Source organism: Macrobrachium rosenbergii, chromosome 5, assembly GCF_040412425.1.
Source record: "Macrobrachium rosenbergii isolate ZJJX-2024 chromosome 5, ASM4041242v1, whole genome shotgun sequence".
NCBI lineage: Eukaryota > Metazoa > Arthropoda > Malacostraca > Decapoda > Palaemonidae > Macrobrachium > Macrobrachium rosenbergii.
The window spans coordinates 7,066,888-7,093,947 of NC_089745.1; the positions used below are offsets into that span (position 1 = coordinate 7,066,888).

The 27,060-nt window shown below is 35.1% G+C and overlaps 2 protein-coding genes across 6 annotated transcripts in view; one reads left to right on the top strand and one right to left on the bottom strand.

The window, feature by feature from the left end:
- The window catches only part of LOC136838473 (uncharacterized), a 606,774-nt gene that overhangs the window by 289,852 nt on the left and 289,862 nt on the right, over positions 1 to 27,060 (bottom strand). For 2 of the 5 annotated variants that reach the window (XM_067103427.1, XM_067103429.1), the window contains exon 1: positions 8,523 to 8,848. The exons of 1 other annotated variant lie outside the window; for it this stretch is intronic. In XM_067103427.1, the coding sequence (XP_066959528.1) occupies positions 8,523 to 8,529 (7 nt within the window). In that variant the 5' untranslated portion in view covers positions 8,530 to 8,848. Of the gene's footprint in view, positions 1 to 8,522; positions 8,849 to 27,060 lie in introns of those variants that run through there. 2 more of the 5 variants (XM_067103435.1, XM_067103432.1) reach the window with 2 other exon arrangements.
- Positions 18,306 to 23,633, top strand: LOC136839052 (cilia- and flagella-associated protein 251-like). Its single transcript, XM_067104716.1, has 2 exons — positions 18,306 to 18,375; positions 22,642 to 23,633. The coding sequence occupies exons 1-2, from the start codon at positions 18,306 to 18,308 to the stop codon at positions 23,631 to 23,633; spliced, it is 1,062 nt and encodes a 353-aa protein (XP_066960817.1).

Genomic DNA, 27,060 nt, shown 5'->3' on the forward strand with positions numbered 1-27,060 from the left:
CAAAGAACCCTAAGCAATGCCCATAGTGCAAGCATGAGGTGCACTGACGGCACTACCCAACAACGGGGTACTGGCATTGTCACCTAACCAGGGGATATTTTCTTGTATTACGGGTTTTCTTGCAGTGGCTTTCACACTTAAAGGTTATGAGGCCTACCTGGCATGATACAGTTAATGAGATACTTATCAGTGTCTCATTAATTTTGTTAAAAAAATAACTCCTGTTCTTAAAAGGGGTGATACAATGAAAATATGCCTGATAATCCGAGCAATATATACGGCACTCTCCTCTATTTTTGGGTGAAAATAGTACATACCTAACAAGGGAAAATATTTACCATTAATTATCTCACACACAATAGGAAAATCACTTAGCCCTCTTTTTTAACAGTACACGAACCGCAAAAATCCACGGGTCCCTTGTCTGACCTCATTAAGGATCAATGTAAAGCACCTTCGTAAAAAGAAGTCTGGAATATGTGCATTTAAAGAAACCACAAACAGCGCTTGCTCTTTTCAACCCCGCAATTGCTTGCGCCTGGAAAGAACATTCACGGGAAGCAAAAAAAAAAAAACCTGTTTGCATGAGAGCAATGTCACTGCAAGCAAACGCCCCATTCTTGCAAGCAACTTTTTCTTTCTGGATATGTCACTCGCTTGGTTAAAGCTACTTAAAGCACGTATGACTCCATTAGCCTGATCCAAATACATAGGGAATTAAAACCGGTCTTGCAACTTATCAACAAGACGGGACCATTAGCTACTTCTAAGGCCCGGTGACCGTACGTCAAGACAAATTGAAGACCGCTGCACACAGCTGCAATAAAACGCAGTGATAACGTGAGCATTCACCTATGATGAAGACTTAGCAAATAACCGACTAAGCAGCTCCTAGATTACACATTAAGCTCCCACATGATAAAAGGAGGGACGACAATATCAAGTCTTTCAGAGAGAAATTGAAACTTATTTTCTAAATGTTATGATGGTGCGGGTTTGATCATTACCGTGGAGTACGCCGCATGATTCTTCGAATGTGTCTGCATAAACGTTAAAGCAAGTGAATGTACGGGTCACAACGGACGCCATAAATGGCAAGGGATCAGCTAAGGGGGCCTATTATGTAGGTAGCCTAATTACGAAATGAATGAATAAACACCCACCCAGACAAAGCCAGGTCCGCTGACTACTCCGAAGACAAATTAAAAAAAAAAAAAGTTTGCATTTCCCAAACCAAGTATGAGTCAATAATTACTGCCAAAATAAACTAATGCAACCATTTACTACGACAAACGAATGGCCCTCACGTAATAAAAGAAATTAAATAAATAAAATCATTCGCCTAGACGGACTAATACCGCTAGCACTTACCCAGACGCAGCCGAGACGAATAATAACTACGATGTAACCGTACCCAACATATGACATGGGCAGTTTTAGAATACCAAGAGCCTCCAATTATAAACCTGACCTCGAAAGTAGGTGGAGTCTCGCAGGTAGCCTTACCAATTAACCTTTCGCAGAACTCAAGCAGAAAGCATAATTGCATGATCAGCCCAACAGTGCTTTAAGAGCACGGGTAATTGGGGCATAAGGATTCCGCGTGAAGATGGCCTATCCTTGAACACTATCCAGAACCTTCCAGTGGGTTCATTATTCCTGAGCTGAATTAATTCAACTCCTAGGGAACAAACTACTTGAGTAACCAGTTGTCGTGGGGTGGGGTGGGGTGGGGTGGGAGGGGGACGGGAGGACGGGGGCGGGGAGTCAACACTATTTTCGAAGGCCTTCCTATTAGATCTTATTTGGTTCATTGACGGTCCCCAAGATTTGTCAGGTAATCTTATAGTTTTCTTAAATAACTTATTCTTCTGTATGGTAACATATATGTCAATGTGATTATTGCAATATATAAACACATACATATACATATACACATGAACTTGGAGTACCTTATTGAACAATCTGGATGCTTGCATATGCCTGGGGCTACAACATCTCAAATGCAAAATGTAATTATTGCAATATATAAACACATACATATACATATAAGTATATAGGCTGTATATATTATATATATGTACAGTATATATATATATATATATATATATATATATATATATATATATATATATATATACACATACACATAAATATATATTTATATGTATGACCTTGGAGTACCTTACTGAACAATCAAGGTGCTAGCATATGCCTGGGTTACATCTCACATGCAAAACTCTATGATCACAGCTTGAAGTAAAAATACCTTCAATGCAACAATTCTCTGAACCTGAGAAACTGCGGATTTTTTCAAAATAAGAAATACATTTCACGATAACTAAAAATCAGACCAAAACTTTCGATTCTCGTAATGCATTACCACAAAAAAAAGTGGTTATTTTCACGGTATTCGGTTAGGTCTATATTGCAAACCTACGTACATTTTCGTATTTCATACAGTTAGCACAAACGCTGTCTCGTATAAACGTAAAATGTATAATAAACAAAAACTATACAGAACGCCTCCACACACATACCATCCCAGACCCCCAACACACAATCCTATGTAAACATCGACTTGACAACAAATAGGAGCCTAAATACAAACGATTCCCGAAACAAAGGCTGCATTGTTTCTCCTCAATTAAACTCCAAGTTTCCAACGCATACAGTAACCCGATCGAGGCCGTTATGAACAAAAACACAAAAGGTGAACTCGGACTTTTCGTACCGCCACGGGGAACGGCCGAAATGGAGCCTTTACTAATAAATAACAAGTAAAAAAATGCGCCGAAAAACTTCGGCACAATCGAGTTTTCTGCACATCCGCTACAGCGCATAATCAAGGCCACCGAAAATGGATCTATCTTTCGGTGGTCTCGGTACAGTGCTGTACGAGCCGCGGCACATGAAACTTTAATCACGGCCCGGTGGTGGCCTATCCTATACACCCTGCTAGAAGCAAGATTACGGCTGACTTTAACCTTAAATCAAATAAAAACTACCGAGGCTAGAGGTCTGTAATTTACTATGTTTGATGATTGATGGGTAGATGATCAACATGCCAATTTGCAGCCCTCTAACCTTAGTAGTTTTTAAGATCTGAGGGCGGACAGAATAAAGCGCGGACGGCCAGACAAAGGCGGCACAATAGCTTTCTTTAACAGAAAACTAAAAAAAAAAAAAAAAAAAAAAAAAAAAAAATGGCATGACAAGGAAACTGCATAAACTAGGGAAACATGACAGGAGGTCAATACCTATGGAAAGTTGCAGAGGAGATAAGGGACGGGCAAGGAACAGAAATGATAGTAGGGAGGGAATACGGGCAAGACATGCAAAAGAGAAATGAAGGGTAATAGGTAAGGTACGGGAATATGCCAAAAGAAGAAATGGTCAAGGAACGTCAATGGAAAGACAGAAATACAGAAAGGAAGGAAACTTGCAAGAAACGAGAATCCCTCCCCGCCCCCCCCAAAAAAAATTGGAGAGTAACATGAACAGAACGGGAATGCAAGAGAAGGAAACGATAAAAAAATTGGGAAAGCAGCAAAAAAGGTAAAGGCCGAGAGGAAAGGCCTGTACAAGGAATGGGAATGAAAGAAGAAACTAGATGACCAGGCAAAGGGATTACTGGGAGAGACGGAAAGGTCAAGCAATGAGAACGCAGGACGGAATGGGTAAGGAATGGAAAAGGGAAAGGAGTGAGAGTTTCACAGAGAAGGAATATGCAAGAAATAGAGCACATGGGAATTTACCGGAGCATGCCTAAAACATTATCATTCGCTCAAGGAAAAGAAGAAAGCAACGAGTGAAAAAGCATAAAAAAGATTATAGATATATATATATATATATATATATATATATATATATATAATATAAATTATATATATATATATATATATATATATATATATATATATATATATATATTCAAAGATGAAGCCTATTCATATGGAACAAGCTCAAAGGGGCCAATGATGACTTGAAATTCAAGCTCCCAAAGAATATGGTGTTCATTCGAAGAAGTAACAGAAGGTAATGGGAAGTACAAAAAGAGATCAGTTATTATAAAAACAGATAAATTAACAAATTAGTAAATAGATAAATCAAGCTCCCAAAGAATATGGCGTTCATTCGAAGAAGTAACAGTAGGTAATGGGAAGTACAAAAAGAGGAGATCAGTTACTAAAAAAACAGATAAATTAACAAATTAATAAATAAATAAAATGTACGTAAAATATTACAAGTTGAATTGTATTAAGGTAGTGAACAACCACAAGCGACGGAACGTGCAAGTGGAAGGAAAGGAACGGGAATAAGCAGGAAAAAGTGCAGGAGGAAATGCAACAATAACATTTGCAAACAGAAGCCTTTTGTCCCGGCAGCCGATTCTGACGAGAACTATAACACAGATAAGCTGACATATTATCTGTCCCGGACATCAACAATAGAAGAAAATGAGAGTGTGAAGGACGAACAAAAACTGGAAATAAGAGGAAAATTTCAACATTTCCCACGTGGATATCATCGGCGGTTATGAAATTTATTGGAAAAAACTACGAGTTCATATCCTGATGCTGCTAGAAATTGCAGAGACCCAGAAATACAAATTAGCAAGACTTCCATGATCCTTATGGAGATAATTCCGGAATTGGACTTAATACTGATGCTCTTTTCCTAAGGTATGCCCATTCTATCAAAAGTGACTGCAATAATTAACTTCGCAATCGTGTTTTACTTAAACTATATTGGTGTATAAAACACGTTGAATTAGCAATTGTGTTTTACTTAAATTATATTGTTATATAAAATTACTCTGTTACTCTACACTTCCTTCCTCAAATTCTGTGCTAATCAAAAGCAAACTTTATTAAATGTACATTGTCTTTTCCATACCATAAATATAAATATAAGAGTACGTATTGAGATTTATACGGCATGTAGAAGGACTGGTCACGAACGCCACCAATGCAGCAGAAATGAACAGTCCACAATAATGTAAAGAATTTCCTTGTAAAAAAGGAACCTATAATATTGTCTTTCCTTGTATAAATAAACGAAGAAGAAGACGCTATTTCCAAGCAACGGCATTAACCATCTGACGTAACCAGTTTCAAACAGCCCACCACGGCAACAACACAGATCGTTAACACCGGTCGTGTCATGCACGACAAAGGCAAACAACGGTGGTGGGGGAAGGAAAAGGTCATTGTTGCCAATAAAAGGGCATTGTTGCCAATTAAACGCATGGCACATCAGTCATTGCTTGTTATCTCAATGCGTCAGTGAGTCCTCAAAAATGTCAGGAGAAACTGAGAGGTTTTAATGAGGAACACGTCCTTAACCGAAAGGTCGTCTCGAGACCTATTAGGCTAACCGCTTCGAGTTGTTGGAGGCTGCTAAAAAACGTACTGCATTTCCCAAACAGGTTCATTTAAAACGGGAGTCAATGCGTATATGTGTGCGTGTATGCAAATTTATTCATACCGTGTGCCAGTCGACACGTACACATCTATGAAACACACCCACCTACACACACATTTCTAAGGACAGGAACTGTCCCCCCACGCCAGTATCCCAAAACTGCTTTGCGTCTCTGCTGTCCTAAACGGTGAATTATGCATCTGGTATTCAGTCAACTATAGTGGGCTGCAGCTAAGGTGGGGGAAGGCATAATTAATAGAATTGCTGATAATCAGAGGTTCACATTCTCTAAAACCATCCTCTAAAATTGGAAAAGAGTGTATATCTGCAATATTCACTTGAAAAATATATACATACATATATATATATATATATATATATATATATATATATATTTATATAAATATATATAAATGTATACATATATTTACATTATATATACATTATATATATATATATGTATAAGTATTTATGCAAATAAATATACATATACACATATTTACATTATATATAAGTATTTATACATATATATATATATATATACATATACACACATTTACATTATATATATGATATAAATATACATAGTAAACATGTGTATCAGTTTAAAAACAAAACACTGCTCTAACAAGCACACACTCAAACGTCGAGCTTCTTCAACATAAATCAAATACCTTATAAGAGAGATACACCTTCAGCCACACAATAACCTTTCCGGGAATAGCCTACTTTGTATTCTACTTCCTTGTAACTTAACGACTGATGAACAATTCAAGAAACCAATTATTTAATTGTCATTAACAAACATATGGAGCTGCATAGTCTATATGACTCACAGAGACAAAGAAAAAAACAATGTTTGATGAGAGAGAAGATAATAACATACAATAATGAGGGTGGTGCTGATAATGATAGGGGTGACATGGATGATAATTCTTGGGTGTGTACTAGTACTTAGAGTGGTATGTTGGATTCTTAATGTCTTCTTTCTTCTTGGGTCGAGGGCACCGTAAAAAAAAAAAAAAAAAAAAAAAAAAAAAAAAAGAGGATAATGACGTATTCTCAAAATACAAAAAAAAAAAAAAACTTCCCGTAGGGCACCTTGTCAAAAAATAATGCAGCCCCACAAAAATGATTTTAAGCCAAATCGACAATGATACATCGCTTACAGCTATCAAGACTATTAAATATTAATTCCAACAGCGCTCTGAGGCGCACGTTCAATTAGTCACGATTACAAGCAATCATCAATGACAAAAAAAAAAAGAAGAAATCTACCGCGAGGACCTTTAAGCTTTCTCAATTCTTACTTCAAGAATACAGCGCACAATTGCACATGAGAGCCGTATACTAATATTATTAGTAAAAAATATATTAGTCGTGTATCCTATTAAGCCTCTAAACACTACATTAAACTGATCCAAAACACTTCTACATGGATACTGAGAGTTTGCTTATCAGGTCTCACACTATTTTTTTATGAGTGCGTTTCTTAAGAGAGAAACATCTCTGCCGACATAAAAGTGACAGGTGTTATTATGTGGTTAAATAAAAATGATAATGAGAGTGCGTATGCTTATAAATAACTACGCGCATACAAAAACGCATGCATCATTCGAGTAGCCAAGCGTATATTGGTTATATTAATTTTCATTATGTAGTTACGTGTTCATTATATAATCTCTCAACAGTCAATTGTATATCCATAATGCGTCCTGATGTGACTCTACCACCCCCAATGTCATAACTAAATTGCACAAACACTTCAAAATAAATATCAGTACAAAGCTTCCCTCTATTACAAGCACGGTTAAACCACCGGACACACACAGTTCTTCATCCACACATTGGAAACTATGTAAGATCTGTGCACACATACTAAGAAAAATTCTTGGGTGAAACCTTGAGATCCCTAAAAGTACACAGAAGTACACGCAGACATTCCCAGGGTCCGTCATCCAAACAAAAACTTCTGACATGTTTTTACCTACGAGAGAATGTTAAATGGGATACGGTGTTGCTCCGTTAATTGCACATTAAGTTGCGAAAATGGTCTCTCTCTCTCTCTACCGAATCTTCGGTATATGACTAATCAAAATGAGCTGCTGTCTGGATAACTTGCTGAAAATTCAATGCACAAGTAATTATTGCAACGGCATAATTCCTTTGTAATTTATGGTTAATATTAATGTAGATTTATTTACAGTTTATTAACCGTGAACTCTACCAAGGCTGCGAAAGCCCACGAGGGACTTCATATCAGCGGAGATATTCGAGTAATACCTTTTTAAGAATAAAGGGAATTACAATGTAATACCAAACATATATACGCTAGATACTTTCAGTTACACATTCGAATTACCAAGTAATAACGAAGCAACGAACAAACGCAACCCATATGCTGTTTAAAAAGGTCTGAAAATTGCGTCAACTATCCCCAGGTTCCCATGAGCCTACGGCAATGTTGATATCTCGCGGCCTTTCTTTTCTTTTTAGGCTATATAGGCTATATACAGTATATATATAATATATACATACATACATACATATATATATATATATATATATATATATATATATATATATATATATATATATATATATATATATATATATATATATATATATAATATATACTGTTTAAGTATACACATATATATATGATTTACCACTCTCTCTTACATCAATCACTGATCAAGCAAAATCCCATAAACTTAGTCACATTCAGCATTTCTTACATCTTGCCAAAGCAATTCTTGCAAAAACTATATGAAAGCACCAATAATACTCGTGAATAACCAAATAATTTTCTTTATAGTTGTGAAAATCTATAATAAAGGGGCTGACCGGAGTCAGGTCACACTGACTCATGACACATCCCGGAAACTTGTCTTGTCCACTAAGCAAGCGGTCTTGATACGACCCTCAAGGTGGGCTTCTGCTTCTATAACTCTTGTCTTTACGGGAGGATTCCTCTCCCAGGCTTTTTTGGTTACTGTACTAGTCAACTATACGTTCCTTTCGATGCACATGAACTTCTTTCTTACAAAAGTCAAAAATACACTGTAAGAAAACCTGATAAACTTCAAACTTACCTTCCATCGTGAAGTGGGACAATCTCTGAAGTCGACGGACGAGTTTTACTGTAGTATTCCAATACAAATCCTTCAATGTTTTAAACGCGGGGAATTTAGCACCCGTGTCACAAATCCATTAAAATTAAGCTTCTATCCACCTGGAAACATATTTTCCATCAATCCTCCTCAGTCACTAGAAGCTCATTTCAGTCGATAAGCTTTCGAAGTGAATACACAACGGGAATTACAGCGCCGACGCACCGTCTTCCACTAAAGCCAAACAGTCACTGACAAGTGGTTTTGACCGAAGCCAGACCAGTACGACAAAAGCTGCTGCAGCAACTGGCAAGTCGTGGGACTCCCAGTTGATTTGGAGACTTGCCAACTTGTAGGAAGGTCACCTGGACGGCTGAGTTGCCGGTTTATTTGTAGTTTGCACGTTCTTGGAATCACGGGAAATACAACAAATATCATTTGTGCTGAAGAGATGTAACGATATCCATCGTATGTTTTCTGAGAATAAAATGATTACCAGAATATTAAAAGCCCGATACTTGATACTCGGATAAGACGTCTCAAGCGATTCGCATAAGACGTTGAAACGCAGTTGCCAAACAGGAAAAACTTGATAATAGTTTTGCCTCTTGATCTACATTAGAGTTTCCGTCTTAAGCCAGTCGCTACAGGTCAATGGATAGTAATGTGGACGACCGAAGTTTGAACAGTGAAGTAAAATCACTTCCAAAGCGAGTGGAGAAAAAGCTCGGTATCTATACGGCATTAAAATCACCTTATGTGCTCGATGGCGACTGCATACCGCCGAACAAACGCCGATTTCCCGGGCAATGGCGGTGTTGGGGTTTTTGTGACGGCCTCTATCCCCCTAAAAAACTCCCAACCACAACCCCCTCCCCCTTCTTTCTCCCCCCATCCAGCATAGCCTCTGCCTCCCACCCTAAAAACACCATCCTATCTCAAGCAACTATCTCGACGCTATGTAAAAACCTCTGCTTCGATATCAAAACTTACGAGACATGATTGACGTTGATTTTAAATAATAATACTGAATAATAATTACCAAATAAAAAAAAAATAAAAAAAAACACACACAGGATTCATGCTGGGACCATCCTTACAAGAAATGACAAATTCGGCTTTAAATGGATATAATAGAGATATTTGCTAAGACTAATTTTATTGAATTATCTTCAGAAAAATAATAAAAAAAAGGCTTATTTTATTTCCTGCTCTAAAGTAGGAAAGAAAAATAACCAGGGTTCACCGACTGGCCTCTTGTATACCAACTCCGAACGCCGACCTCCCCGTCCCCACCTCTACCCCCTACAACAAGAACGCAACCCCATAAACCTTCCCCTGACTTCCTAAACAGCTATTCTCCTAATCGCGAAAGAACTCAATGCTCTCAGAAATTTTAACTTCACTTAACGCTAAGCGTTGATAACTTGAAGGTGAATGACTGCGAGGCGGTAATGAATATTAAATTGGGCCACTTAATAAATACAATTCCTTACACAATTGCAAAAAAAAAAAAAAAAAATTTTGTACAAATATATATATACAAATATATATATATATATATATATATATATATATATATATATATATATATATATATATATATATATATATTAGCTTAAAAATAATGTTAGCTATAAGATCCCCAGAATTATGCGTCAGTGATTATTTTCTCGCCATTAAAAGTAAGTAGCTACCAGCTCATTTAAGGTCATCAGCGGTTAGTCAGCTACCATTAAGCTTAATGGAAATGTTAATGGTGCCTAAACTTCCCTTAGGGCTTTATTTCTTTCTGTGAATACCTGCGCGCATTGCTTAGGCAAATGCAGGATGCACAGTGTTTGAATATCTTGGCGTAAGGAATTATATGATCGTTCAAGACATTTAATAAAAATTATGGAATTTCATATTTTTTCACCTTCGTTTCTTTAGGTCGTTACGTCATTTACTTAGTAAAAGTTCAATGACTGTTTATCCTATTTCCTTCCGTGTTATCTGGCGAGGCAAGTTCTCTATCTTCTAACTTGTTTCAACAGAATTCAAGCTCATTTAAATAATAATAATAATAATAATAATAATAATAATAATAATAATAATAACAACAACACGAGACCCTCTTCCTCCTTCCCACACCCGCTTGAAGGCACGATCTCTCTCTCTCTCTCTCTCTCTCTCTCTCTCTCTCTCTCTCTCTCTCTCTCTCTCTCTCAACCTAAGAACCACTGGCTTCATCCCACCATCACTATCTTCCCTTTGTCCCACGGCTGAGCCACCTCCCTTCCTTCACCCCATCCCCACCCACCCCCGCGGTCATAACGCTGGTACTTCATCTGAAATTTCACATATTTTCTCTTTTTTTCTTTTTTCTCTTTTTATTATTGTAAGGACAGGCTCTGATACTGACCATATTCATGATTATTCTTATTGTCTACAGATGGTTCTACTACTATCATTATTACTGTCATGTTATTACTATTAACTGATTTTTTTTTTTTTGGTTTATCACAGTCATCCTATTCGACTGGGTGTTTTTTATAGCGTGGGGTTCCGGGCTGATATTATTATTATTATTATTATTATTATTATTAACTGATACTGTTTTTGTATTAATGTACTGTTTTTGTACTATTTTAATCATTTGTTATTTTAATCATTATCGTTAATTATTAATGTCACTTCTGTAATAATTGTTGTTATTTTAATCATTATCATTATTTATTATTGTCCCTTCTTCCATGTCATGTCGTACTGCAACATGATTACCATTACTGTCATTTTATCATTTAAACATTACAGCCTTCCACGTTACTCGATCATGATTTCTGGACAAAAAATCACTTAAGCAAACTTAAGAAAACCCGACTGATCCATCACGTTTTACAACTTTCTATCTTCTCTCACGCGACACCAAACTCTTATTTCAAAACATACCGTATCGGTAGTAAAACCAAAGATTTCTCGGAAAAGTCGAAGATACCTACATTCCTAAATCTCTCTCTCTCTCTCTCTCTCTCTCTCTCTCTCTCTCTCTCTCTCTCTCTCTCTCTCTCTCTCTCTCATACATACACACATACAAACCTCAGAACATGTGGTACCACTGAACCACGACAAACCACTACAACTACTACTAGTAGTAGTAGCTACTTGCTACTACTATAAACCACTACTTTTACTACACCATCAGTAAAATACAGCTATTATGATTAATACTTCAAATGTCAAATGGACGTAAATCTCATATCTCTATTTATAATGTAACGTGGACCATAAAAAAACTTGTCACTTAACAAGAAGTGAAAGGGAAGAAGTTTGTGGGGGGGGGGTTGACTTCATCTGCTGCCTATGTGTTCCCAACAATAGAGTTAAGATTCTAACTTGGATCCAGCTGGGTGAGATAAGGAAGTGAGCTGGGGGAAGGACACAATACAAATCTTTGGAAGTAAAGAAAACCCTTGAAAAAACTTCAAAGGAAAAAGAGTTTAAAATAGTATTAATGACTGCATACAAAGATATCTTTGGTTCTCTGTCAAACAATAAGAAATAGAGTATGTTCACGACTTTGATTTTTATCACGTTAAACCGGAAAGCGCCAGGATAGTGTATATAATCCAGTATCAACTGATTCACAAAGATGATATATTCATTAAAAATTATGCGAAAAGACGGTATGAAAGAATGATTTTCCACGCATCCAAATGTAGACTGCGCCAGTAATGTTCAAAATCCAAATCAATTGCTTAACACAAATCGAGTGAAAACTTTCTCTTCGACTGGATCAGAATTGGACCCCACTAATGCCTGTAATTTATATCACATAAAAACAGGAGAGACAAAAAAGTTAATAAAATCAAAACGTCGCTTGATTAGTATGCGTTTGAATTTTCTATATAACTGTATAGACATTATGCATTTGAAATAATACTATACAGATTCCACCAACCGTTATGGAACACCAATTGACAAGTGGGCAGAACAATGACAGGTTTCCATTACATTAAATTAAAATTCTCATTCTATTCATACAAAAATACAAGATTTCAACACAGACGGTGCGCGAAAATTGGTGACAAATTTCAAGGTAAATTACCGAGGGAAAATCTAGGGAGGACTGAGAAGCGTCTCATAATTCAAAGAACATCACTAAAATGTGATAAAAAGGACGATTATACTCATAAAGTGACATTTGGATAACAAATAAACACGGAGCTATGTGCAAAAGTAGGACACACACGAATAATCAAAGAAGGTAATGGCGAAATCACTTCAGAGCAAAGGAAAATGTGATAACACATTAGGGGAAAACTCGCTGGTAAGTCACTCAAATGTATAACCAATTGCAAGCCATTTGCAAGCAAAAGATCAGCAATCGGAGATATCAGTGTACGACAAATGTTCACTACTAACTGGCATGAAACAAATGGCAAATCAGAACTGAAAACCGATTGAGAAAAGTGATCAGTAAACGAAGAGATTAACGTGACAATCCTTTGTTGTTATTGTAACATAAAAATAAACGTTAGAACACTGTATAAGCAAACAATATCAATCTTCATCATTTTGTGGTTCGTGCCACAACTTCCAATATGGCGTCATTTTGAGAGAAGAATAAACGTGATAATGACAACGCATTTGTCCTAATGTGACAGGCAATGTATTTCATGCCATATAAATATATACACAAAGAAATTGAATGTTATATTACAGTTAATATGTGATGAGCAATCACACACACAGATATATATATATATATATATATATATATATATATATATATATATATATATATATATCTTTTAAAAGGTACAATGGGCAAGACGGGCAATAAAAATGAAGGCCTGACTCAGCATATATAAAACGAGTAGAGAAAATAATGTGACCAACATAAATAATATATATATATAATTATATATATATATATATATACATTTAAACAAATGTCAATCTTTTAAAAGGTACAATGGGCAAGACAGGCAATAAAAATGAAGGCCTGACTCAGCATATATAAAAAGAGAAAATTCCCCCAACATTTAGACATCTAAACACTAGTTCCCCAGACATCACAAAACCTAAAACTCGTCCTTCCGAAATCCCGGTATTTGAGACGTCGTAGATCCTGCGCGCCATCTACTGACAGATAGATCAGTTCACCTGTATTCAGATCATTGCAATCAAGAATCCTAAACTTTTACCGTCCTGCCGTCAATTTTACCTTTCACATTCAGCAGTGAGTTCAGCCCATTATCGGATCAGGTTCCGAACAATTCATCTCCAGTGCATCCATTAATGGAATCTATTTACTCCTCACATCAATAGGCATCCAGTTGTCCAGCGACAACAATAAAATAATCGTTTATACAGGCGCAGGTAACGAGGCATCTTTGTATTCTTAATTGATGACCCATTTTTTCTTTATACAACAAAGAGGATACTTGTTGATGTTTACGATCAGGAATGCACAGGGATAAAGCACCGAGTTTTTACACATACACACATACGTACGTATATTTTTATCACATACACGGTGACTTTTTCATATTCACAAACGATGACCTACAAACGTCGTTTAATATCTAAACCGCTCTACCTCAGGAATATCACAGAAGGGGAATTTTAATCGATAAACGATTCAGCACCTGGGAAATTCGAAACCCCAACAGTGCAGATCGACGACTTTCAGGGACGGTAGTCGAACCTTACTGTCGGGCGTTCGAATCTACCAGGTGCCGAATCGTTCATCAATTATAATTCCCTTTCGGTAATATTTCCAAGGTAGAGCGAAATGGATATTAAATTACATTTGTAGCTTAATGTTTGTCAACTTACATATACAAATATATGTTGCTATTTGACTGCTGTTGGCTATTATTGTCGTGGATCAGATATATATATATATATATATATATATATATATATATATATATATATATATATATATATATATATATATATATATATATATATATATAATATATATAATATATATATGTATACAGTATATATATACATATATATATATATATATATATATATTTATTTACGTATATATATATATAACTTTATTTACGTGCCTTACAAGCCGATTCCCATTACAACGGACTTCTCTGAGACGTACGCCTTTCATTTTGTAATTCCAGAAACAGCGAATCTCCAAGCATCGCAGCCACCCTTGCCAAATTTCTGATCCCCAAAACAACAACAGCCAACAACTTATTCTCATCTTTAGTCGGTTCGAACTCGTTAACTCGTGCGTGTGGTGCAGTCCCCAAGACCTCGGTGCCACCAACTGGAACACTAAGGAGATATTTTCATTAAAAAATTCTTATGCTACTACAGATTTATCTCTTATCAAGTGACCATGGAGTTGAATATCTAGGACTTTGTATACAACAAATAATCAAGTTTGTATACCCAATATTTCTCTCTCTCTCTCTCACATTTAAACGGAAAATCAAACGCAGAAACACACGCACAAACATTCAGAAACAGACTCACTTCGAGAAAAGGTAATAACGCATTCAAATAGATGTTACCAATGAGCTTTTCATATATACATGTATATATATATATGAAAATTATACATATATACATACACATATAAATATGTATGTATATACATACGCACACACACATCATATATATATATACATATATATATATGCATACTTATACACATACAAGAAATGACCGATGCTACTCAAATATTCTATACAATGGCCAAATAACAAACATATGAATAAAACGAAAAGTAGACCACTTAATTACATAACGGCGGCAAAAATAATATAAACACCAAAGTGCTATAGCACAAAAGCATTTGTTTCACTTACCACACAATTTCCCATATGACAAGCAAAAAATGGACAAATGTTGCACATAGCACAACAACTAAAAGAAAGAGAGAAAAAACAATGATTTGGGGGCAACAGAATACACAGAACGCTGTCAGGCGAGGAATATAATGCACGTTATGATAAAGGAAAGATAACACAAAAAAACTAGAACAAAAACAATAACCGTTGCACTCCTGTCACTTCACAGTTACATTCGCAATCTTTTATGTTTTTCTTTCCTCTCCTCCGCCCATTATTCAAGCGGACAAGCAACGGCGTCTCGCCTTGAAGGATCGCCATCTCGGAATTTGTGTCGCTGCTGAAAAAAAAAAAAAATCCGATGTAAATGAGGTCTCTTTTAACATTGACCTTCGTCCGGTTATGCAAGGCGTAACGTAACCGGACGCCCAGATGCTGATAACGCCTGTCCACCTCCCCCACCTTCCAAAATCCCACCTCCCTGGATGCTGGATGACGCTCTGTCATCCATAAAAGTGGCATGTGTTAAAAAATAATGCATACAAAAAACAAAGGGCTTGACGCTCCAAATACGTCACTTAACCTTCCCACAAAATGCACGTTCTGTGAAATGGAAAGACGGCTGGTGAGATAATGTAAAAAAACATTGTCGTGATGGGGTGCGAGGTTGGATAGCAAAACGATAATCAAATGATCAAATGAGGAACCTATAAAGCAATTACTGTATGTATGTATATATATATATATATATATATATATATATATATATATATATATATATATATATATATATATATATATATATATATATATATATATATATATATATATATACATATATACACACACACACACACATTGCTGGCCTTAAGAAGCAGCTTGAGAAGAATGAAAATAATCTTGAAGACCAGAATTTACACATCTATATTTCACCGTAAGTATTTGAAACAAATGGGATGCTCTTCGAGATAAATATTACCAATACTTTTCATTAAAGTATGCAAGGACTCAAGGAAGATGCCTAGACGGTGACTAGCTTCCAGAGCAAGTTTCCATGACCTCGTTTGTCCCATGAAATATTGCACAATTTTAGGGTTGTTTGTCCACGGTGCCAAGCGTTGCAAAATTAAGGGAAAGTGCTGTCATGAAATTAGTATATTATCCATTATTGATCTTTCTTGATACTTTCGTGAAATACCTTTGGTTATTTTACAGTATCTCTACTATCAGGATATTTAAATGAAGGACCCTCAAATATCACACCATACGAATGAGGTATTTTCTGAAATGTCGTAGAAACCTAGATAAGAACAATTTGATCCACAGAGCATGGCGTTATTCCTTTCATGACAACAAAAAGGCTACCATTCACACACACACACACACACACACACACACACACATATAAAAATATATATATATATATATATATATATACATATGTATGTATATATATACATATACACACACACATATATATATACACACACACACTTGCATGCATATATACGAATACACAGTTATACACGTATATATCACGCACGGTTGCAAGCCTTCTGTAAAACTACCTCGATCAGGTTACATAATCATGCTTCATATTTTCTCTAAAATATTTTTGTTTCAGTAACATTACTGCCGCAAATGTCTTCCTGAGATTAGAGTTAAGCGTCTGGTCAGCACCGATCATTGTAAAAAAAAAAAAAAACAAACCGTAACTGAAACTCGCAACAGACCTCGCGCGTCTGAACGCGGCCACACAGGTCAAGAAGAGGCCCAAAAGCCCAGCAGTAGACAGGATGATGACTCGGTCTTTTCCCTTTCACCGTGACATAACTCGTGACGTGGAATTCAGGGCCTGATAAAAGATAAAAGCCCCGTTCAGCCGCTGCCAGTGTCCGCCCTTCAGTATCTCGGAGGCATTCTGATTCCATTTGTGCCGCTGACAATGCTATCTCTGCCATCACAATAAGTGACGTGCTTGTGATATGTCATGGAATAATAAACTGGTAGTAAGGAGGCTGGTCTGTCAGAGACGTGATAAGAACGTGTTTTCAGATAGTTTATTGTGAACTGATACGGTATACCTTTCGTTTCATGCATGGGGGGAAAACATTACAGCGGTTATTAATCTTATAAAAATATGATTTCATTTACGTTTATTAGGGTATTGTGGGGAAAGCATTACAACCATTATTATTCTTACAAAAGATGAACCATTTAAACCATTTACATTCACTACAAAAATGTGTGGGGAAAGCATTACAACCATTATTCTTATATAATAAAAATATGAAGCATTTACGTTCACTAAAAAAATGTGTGGGGAAAGCATTACAACCATTATTCTTATATAATAAAAATATGAAGCATTTACGTTCACTACGAAAGTGTGGGGAAAACATTACAACTATTCTTATAAAAAAATATGAAGCATTTACGTTCACTACGAAAGTGTGGGGAAAACATTACAACCATTATTATTTTTATAAAAATATGAACATATTTACGTTCACTACGAAAGTGTGGGGAAAGCATTACAACCATTATTATTCTTATAAAAATATGAATACATTTACGTTCACTCCGACAGTGTGGGGAAAAAAGCATTACAACCATTATTATTTTAATAAAAATATGAACCATTTAGGTTCACTACGAAAGTGTGGGGAAATTATTACAATCATTATTATTCTTATATATAAAAATATGAACCATTTACGTTCGGGGAACGCATTACAACCATTATCATTCTAATAAAAATACGAATACATTTACGTTCACTCGGACAGTGTGGGGAAAAAAGCATTACAATCATGATTCTTATAAAAAATATGAATATATTTATGGCCACTAAGAAAATTTGTGCCAGTGCAATAGCACGTCCCTTGCTTGCCACTCACGAACAACCTTTAGATGATCCAGTGGTATAGTGGTTAGTGTCGTGAATGCGACTTAGATGTCGCGGGTTCGCGTCTCGCCCTGGGCGATGAAAAATGATCAGTTACTGCTGCAGTGTGAGGTTTGGGGTGGGAGGTTGAAACAAACATTCTTTGGAGGCTTGAATTTCAAGTCAATGGCCCCTGTGTGCTTGTCCCATGTGAACAGGTATCATCTACTGATATAATAATAATAATAATTAAACAATCTGGCGCCTTTGAAACCAGAATGAAAATCTGAAATTCTTCACTCAAGATAAAATAGTTTCCGTTTTAAGGCTTAACATTAATAGGTGAGTGATCGTAATAATAATAATTAAAAAAAGCGACAAACATCGTGCTCTTGAAACATTTTTGTACGAAATCAACCCGACATCACTGAATATAATAAGAATAAAGTTTGTACTGCATTTGCACATTGTTTTTGTGACCGTAAATGAATTCACAATTCTATAAGGATAATAATGACTGTAATATTCCCCCCTCCTCCCCACCATGCATGACACGGAAAAGCATATAGTGTCAATTCATAATTATCTAAAATACGAATGATTAAGTCTCAGATTGATCAGCCTCCTTATTACTAGTGCAATATATATATATATATATATATATATATATATATATATATATATATATATATATATATATATATATATATATATATATATATTATATGAACCATTCCTCTTCATCAAAATCTCTTAAACAATTCAGCAAAATGGATAAATATCAATTCCGTTTCACTTTGGACATTTGGCACCGTGTACGGGAACCCCTGTTCGCTTGACAACTTATCAATTATGAATGTTGTTCATTTAAATACTTTGAAGCTAAAGTTTACATAGGTATTCCCGTTCCCCCTCTGTGCTAGTTTTCAGCTCTCGCGAGCGTTGCTATTCCGTCAGGTACATATAAACATTTTACACAAGGTCTGACATGCATTTATTTCGGGTTAACATTTCTTAATTATAATTCCATTCCGTTACACAGAAGTCGTCATAATATATATTACTTCAATACCCTTATGTAGCTGTTGATATTCCACGTGAGAATTTCCATTAACTTGGTAAATAGTTTGGATATCTGGTTACGCGTTTTCATTTACTTAAAAGCAGGCTTTGCACTAATACTCATTGACATTCCTTTATTATTATTTATTATCTGTTGTTTATTATTCCATATCTCCTTTAAGCACTTCCATTCCCCTGCGCGCCATCGACGTTTCCAAGGCAATTTCGTTCCCTTGTGCATAAGAAATTCTTCGTGAATATTTCCTATTGTTCAATGCAATCAAATTCTGTCTACGACACAATCTTAGGTCATAAAATGTCAAACTTATTATGGACACTCCATTTCAGATAAGAGAAGTGTTGACTTCATATCTTTATTCCTATAAATCTTACTCAAAACATTAGAAATTAGTGATCCCTTCTTTCTGTATTTCCCACTGAGTTCTGTTACTTCTTTTTAATGAACACCATATTCTTTGGAAGTTTGAATTTCAAGTCAATGGTCCTTGTAGGCTTGTTCCATACGAATAGGGTTCATTTTCTATATAATAATAATATAATAATAATAATAATAATAATAATAATAATAATAATAATAATAATAATAATAATAATAATAGTGTGGAAACCAACTAGCAACCTTTAAACTGCGACACACACTACACTGATAAACATGTAATATTTATATAAATCAGGAAACAGCACACTTTGAACCTCTAAAGTAAAAAACAGTGTTCCCCGGCAACAGGAAGGATTATTATTTTATTACTATTGAGTAAAAGCGTAAAGGTTAATCTTTAGTTCACGCCGAATTAACGACAATCCCTTGACGTTTAGTTCGGGATACAGTGTATCGTACAATTAAATGCCAGTTAAGTGTTATTAAGCCTAGTCTTTATGTAAAAAATATGAGTATATAATAAGTTTCTCGTGAATTATTAACAATAAATTTAGGATACAGTAGCGCGCGCTGGAACCCGGCGCTGCTGAAACCCCGCGCTGCTGAAACCCCTACCCTCCCGATCCCCTAACAACCCCGCCCCCACCCGGGGCGGACAGACAGTTTTGCAGGAGGAAGGTGGATGTCTCCCCTACCCTCCAGTTCCCCTACCTACCCCGCCCCCACCAGGGGTGGACAAACCGGTTTGCAGGGGGTGGGTGGCTGTGTCATGTCTCCCTACTGTCACCCGGGGGAGGACAAACACTCGGATTTTATTATTATACATAGATAAATTTCGGATCCAGATGTTAGTACGAAGCGTCCTAAGGAACTGTGGCTAGTGTGTCTTAGGTGATGAATGTTTTTAATGATATATCTAATGTGAATATCTTTTAATCATATTCAAGGGAAAGAATTGATTTATGAATTTGGAAAACGAAAGAAAGGGAATTCAATCCAATGTATCATTAACTGAAATAAGTATTGTATCAGTAAGGAATTAATACATACATACATACATACATACATACAGGAATTACATACATACATACATAAATATATATATATATATATATATATATATATATATATATATATATATATATATATATATATATATATAGTACATACAATTTCTAACAATGAAATCTACTTACACTTACCAAGCAGTTAGGGAAATAGTAACCAACCGAGCTCTCTCTTTACCTGAAAAAAAGAAAAAAGAAAAATAAGCCTACTTATGCCGAGAAAGCGTATATATCTGAACAGCTTAAGAAAGAAACTACCATTAAGATCTCTCACAGATAAAACCAATACCTCCTTGTCACTTCTTAATGCTACAGGCGTTTGTGCCCTTGACCGTGGTGACGCCAGATCACATGATGTGATCAGTCATTAATTTTCTGACTGCTATTCGAATAGATCTCTACAGCTCTGTGCGTTAATGGGAGATATAAGGCTTGCGTCTTAGAAGTAGATAGTGTGGTGAAGAAATCCACAATGGTGTAAGTGTAAATAAATATTAAAAATATATACACGAAACGGGAGCTTTCGAGAACCTAGAAAGAGAATCGGGCAGGTTATCGAAAGCTCTCATTATATACACACACACACACACACACACACACACACACACATACACACACACACACATATATATATATATATATATATATATATATATATATATATATATATATGTATATATATATATATATAAAATTTACACAATTTATTTACACACACACACACACACACACACACACATATATATATATATATATATATATATATATATATATATATATAGTATATATATATATATATATATATTTACCCTTACACCATTAGTGGATTTCTTCTCCATTTTACTGATTCTTGCTATTATGAGATTTTTATGAATAAATATTGTGCAAACCTATGAAGTTTATCAACTAAATATCTTAAAAGTTATCATTCGATTAACCCTTGAAAAACACTAATTATATTTTGTAATATCAAATATATGTCGTAATATTCCTTCACGTTTATAAACTGTTATGTACTTGTTTCTAAAAATAAATACAAGGAAGGACATCTTACCTCATACCCCTTATATTATGAGGTTATGAGCACGCCATTAGTACGGGAATGGTACTTCTTCACTCTACAACCACCCCCCTCCCCCCAACCTTCCCACTCCTGTACCTGACCTTGGAGACAGCAGCCACTTGACTGAGTTATCGGCAGAGCTGGTTTCCTTCTTCAATTCAAATTAATGTTATTGATAAGGACATCTTTGATAGGTCATACCTGTCAATTTTAGTCATTACTCCTTCTCACCAGCTCTCTTCATGGTCGCTCTAATGATGGGCCGTTATTTTAGAGGTCCCAACCGCAATAATAATAATAATAATAATAATAATAATAATAATAATAATAATAATAATAGTAGTAGTAGTAGTAGTAGTAGTAGTAGTAGTAATCATTATTATTATTATTATTATTATTATAATTATTATTATTGTCATTATTATTATGACTATTATTATTATCATCATGGATCATAATAATCACATTCCTCCTCCGACTGGAACTAGGAATAACGTCGACATTGATATCTGAAACACAATAAGCCCATGATGGGGAAAATGAAAGTTCCTAGTCACCACTTACGTCACAACACAAGCATTCCCGTACAAGCTAAAATGTAAAAAAAAAAAAAAAAAAAAAAAAATTACACCCCGTCCTGCAAAAACCACTGACTGGATATCTTTACCATTTTTTTTTAAAATTTAGGCTATGAGATTTCTACATTTGTAATAGTCTGCATATTATTAGCGCTTTTCTCATGCAGAAGTGGAAAATTACTTATGTAATTTAAGCAGACTTTCCAGACAAGCTTTCCTTTATTGTGCTCTCTAGGATATACGCAGGAAAATAATGAAGAAAATTTCGGATATACGGAGGAAAATAGTGAAGAGGATTTCGGATATACGGAGGAAAATAGTGAAGAGGATTTCGGACATACGGAGGAAAATAGTGAAGAGGATTTCGGATATACGGAGGAAAATAGTGAAGAAAATTTCGGATATACGGAGGAAAATAGTGAAGAGAATTTCGGATATACGGAGGAAAATAGTGAAGAGAATTTCGGATATACGGAGGAAAATAGTGAAGAGGATTTCGGATATACGGAGGAAAACAGTGAAGAGAATTTCGGATATACGGAGGAAAATAATGAAGAGAATTTCAGATATACGGAGGAAAATAGTGAACAGAATTTCGGATATACGGAGGAAAATAATGAAGAGAATTTCGGATATACGGAGGAAAATAGTGAAGAGAATTTCGGATATACGGAGGAAAATAGTGAAGAGAATTTCGGATATACGGAGGAAAATAGTGAAGAGAATTTCGGATATACGGAGGAAAATAGTGAAGAGGATTTCGGATATACGGAGGAAAATAGTGAAGAGGATTTCGGATATACGGAGGAAAATAGTGAAGAGGATTTCGGATATACGGAGGAATATAGTGAAGAGGATTTCGGATATACGGAGGAAAATAGTGAGGAGGATTTCGGATATACGGAGGAATATAGTGAAGAGGATTTCGGATATACGGAGGAAAATAGTGAAGAGGATTTCGGATATACGGAGGAAAATAGTGAAGAGGATTTCGGATATACGGAGGAAAATAGTGAAGAGAATTTCGGATATACGGAGGAAATTAGTGAAGAGAATTTCCGATATACGGAGGAAATTAGTGAAGAGAATTTCCGATATACGGAGGAAAATAGTGAAGTGAATTTCGGATATACGGAGGAAAAAAGTGAAGAGAATTTCCAATATACGGAGGAAAATAGTGAAGAGAATTTCCGATATACGGAGGAAAACAGTGGAGAGAATTTCTGATATACGGAGGAAAATAGTGAAGAGAATTTCCGATGTGCGGAGGAAAATAGTGAAGAGAATTTCCGATATACGGAGGAAAATAGTGAAGAGAATTTCGAATATATGGAGGAAAACAGTGAAGAGAATTTATAGTTGTAGTACCTGCTTCAGCAATTCTAAAACACACTCTCATTATCATTGTAATTCTATTATTAATGAACGCAATATATGAGAGTTTCGAAAGGCAAACTAAATCAACAATTTAAAATGAAAAAGCAAAAATCCAAGATAAAGTCTGAAAATCTTGATCTAGACATTTCCTTTCGTTGACATAAAACGGGAAAAATATAAGTCACTTGGCACCTTCTACAGTCATTCTTTTAGCTTGCCACTTGAACGGATAATAAGTGTCAACACTTTCGCATAAAATCCCTTAATATTTATCTGAATATACCAAAGGTAAGAAGAAGTCTGGCTTTCAACACATCAGTAAGTTTAAAAGTAGTATAATGCCTGTCTTGACTCTGACTTTTTAATTTTTATCCAAAAGGTTATTATATATAATAAAAAACAACCTGGAAAGATAATCGAAAAACAAGTAGAACTGGAATATTTAATAGCGGCGAAAGGTCGATCATGTTTCCAATATTAAATACTGACAACAGCGCCTTTAGGGTGGGGGTGGGGTGGGGAAGGGAAGGGGGCGGGGGTTTGAGGTAAAATGCGGGTTCACTTTCCAAGGGCACGGACCTTGAGAAGCTGAACAGAATGACTTCTAATTTCTTCATTCGTCTATTTCAAGGACATGGTCTAAACGTGAAATTATTTTCCAATTTTTAGCACATTCTCTGAATTTGTATATTTTACACGCTACAACAACTGGAAATTATATGCTATTGCATCTTATACTATGGGCATGTTATATGATCTTCGGAACTATCAGCAATTACTCAACATACAAATCCTTATATATGTTTATTGCAATCCTAAACTATGACATAACAATCATGCAAAACCCTGTCACAATTATAATATTTGATAACAACCACTGTGGCATGATATTGTGAATTAATTATTGGTTACTGCTCAACGTAATAATCCAGGAAAATCTTTAAGATTGTCATAGACACCTTCATAACAATACTGAGAAGATTGTTACAACTACTGTTTGCTATTCTGAAATAAAGAGAACAATCACGTCATGAAAGTTCTTTAAAAATTCTGGCAAAATTTCAACAGACCCCTAATACCTAAATTATAGCCGCCTTGAAATGCGCTAAAGAAGTCTATGCTAAAACACATCACATTAACTCTGAATACACTTCTGTATCGATGAACATATTTCAAAACTTTTTAAGAACTCTACAACAACTTCGAGACATTACAACATTCTTAGAACATTTCTAAAACAAATGATGCACGGAATATGAAACCAGGAAAATGTCACAGCTTTCAATATCCAGAAAAAAAAAATGAAAGGTGTCTTAATACACGTCACAAATAAGTGGGACGTTATAGCAGTCACCACTGATCACAATTTGCTGTATTCTCGAATTATGGAGCTTCGTAGCAATAATCATAACGCAAATTAAGATGAACATATTCTAGCATTCTCGGATTACATGGCACTTGTTATTAGGCTGTGCAGAAATAATCCTGAATGTCAGGTGTATGAACTGTACTTTCTGTTCCGTCATATTTATTTATTTATCACCTATTCTTATAACTCTCTCTACAGGCTGATTTCCCTCCGAATCCCTTTTCGGTTCATAGTCAGTCAGCTCTGTCCATAAGGGGTTTCAGCTGAAGATTTAAAGAAAGAAAGAAAGAAAGAAAGAAATAAAAAGAAAGAAACAAAAAATATGTTGTAACAGCCAACTGAAGAATGTCCCGAAGGAATCTACTGAAACGGCATACTTTCTCCAGTTTGCAAATAAGCGACATGCATACCGATTGATTTAAGTTTGCTCGATAACTTTTCAGTATTCATGAGAAATTAATCATACAAAAATGTGTAATGGCTCTAAAATGTCAAGGTCATCCACGTGATGTCTCTCACAAAAATTTAATCAGAATTACACGCTACGGACATCAAATTTTATGCGTTTTCATACTTTAGGAATGAAAACTTAATTATGCTCCTGATATTAAAAAAAATATTCAGAACTGGAAAACATATTTTCAAATAGTTTCATCTCCAAATACATCTCCAGACTCATAAATAAAGCATACCTCTCGATATCTCATTGATAAATACTTGTCAATATATACCAGATCCATTTCTACAGTATTCCAGCCTAAATCTCATCTTTGAATTTAAATCCAGGACAATACAGTATATGCAGCCAAATCTCTTCTTTAAATCTCTCTCTCTCTCTATTTTATAGATATATATATACATATATATGTGTGTGTATGTGCTTTATATTTCCAACACACACACACACACACACTACTCATATGTATGTGTATATATACATATATATATGTATGTATATATAATATATATATATATGTATATATATATATATATATATATATATATATATATATATATATATATATATATATATATATATATATATATATATATATATATATATCAACAACTTAATATCTCTAAATATATGCCCAGATTCTTAAATCAAGTATTTCTAGCTGATCTGATCTTATAATGCAAAGAACCATAAATGAAGCATACCAAGCAGTATAGCTCCGTTTCAACTCTAAATTATGGCAAGATTCATAAATATTTTATTCCCAGGTAAATCTTTTCTCTACAAAATCACAATACATTATAGTGTACCTGGCTGAATCTCTTCTTGGGATGTATACCCAGACTGAATACATAGCAGAATTTCTCCTCTTAGATATATGATTATTATTATTATTATTATTATTATTATTATTATTATTATTATTATTATTATTATTCAGAAGATAAACCTCTATTCATATGGAACAAGTCTACAGGGGGCCACTGACTTGAAATTCAAGTTTCCCAAGAACAGGGTGTTCATTTGAAAGAAGTTACAGAAGATAATAGGAAATAGAGAAAAGGGAGATTAAGTATTAGAAAAGGAAAAAACAAGATAAATTAATAAATTAATAGATAAACACATACAATATAAATAAATTGTTACAATGCAAGGTGAATTGTTTTAGGGCAGAAATGCATTGCATCCTCGCTTGAACTTTCGAGGTTCTAATTGAACAGCATCCTCAGGGAGACTGTTCCACATTCCAGCGGAGTGCGGGATAAAGGACCTCTGGAATGGAATGGAATATAAAATTTAGGCCAAAGGACAAGCACTGGGACCTATGAAGTCATTCAGCGCTGAAGGGAAATTGAGTTGTACAGAAGGTTTTAAGGGTGTAACAGGAAGAAAACCTCGCAGTTGCACCATGAAACAATTGTTAGGGGAAGGTGGGAAGTAAGATGGAAGAA

Bases quoted from the DNA above. Each gene is read 5' to 3' on its own strand.
- LOC136839052 (XM_067104716.1), top strand. From the start codon at position 18,306: ATGTCGCGGGTTCGCGTCTCGCCCTGGGCGATGAAAAATGATCAGTTA. The intron at 18,376-22,641 runs GTGGGAGGTTGA...TGTGCTCTCTAG, and splicing joins GCTGCAGTGTGAGGTTTGGG to GATATACGCAGGAAAATAAT.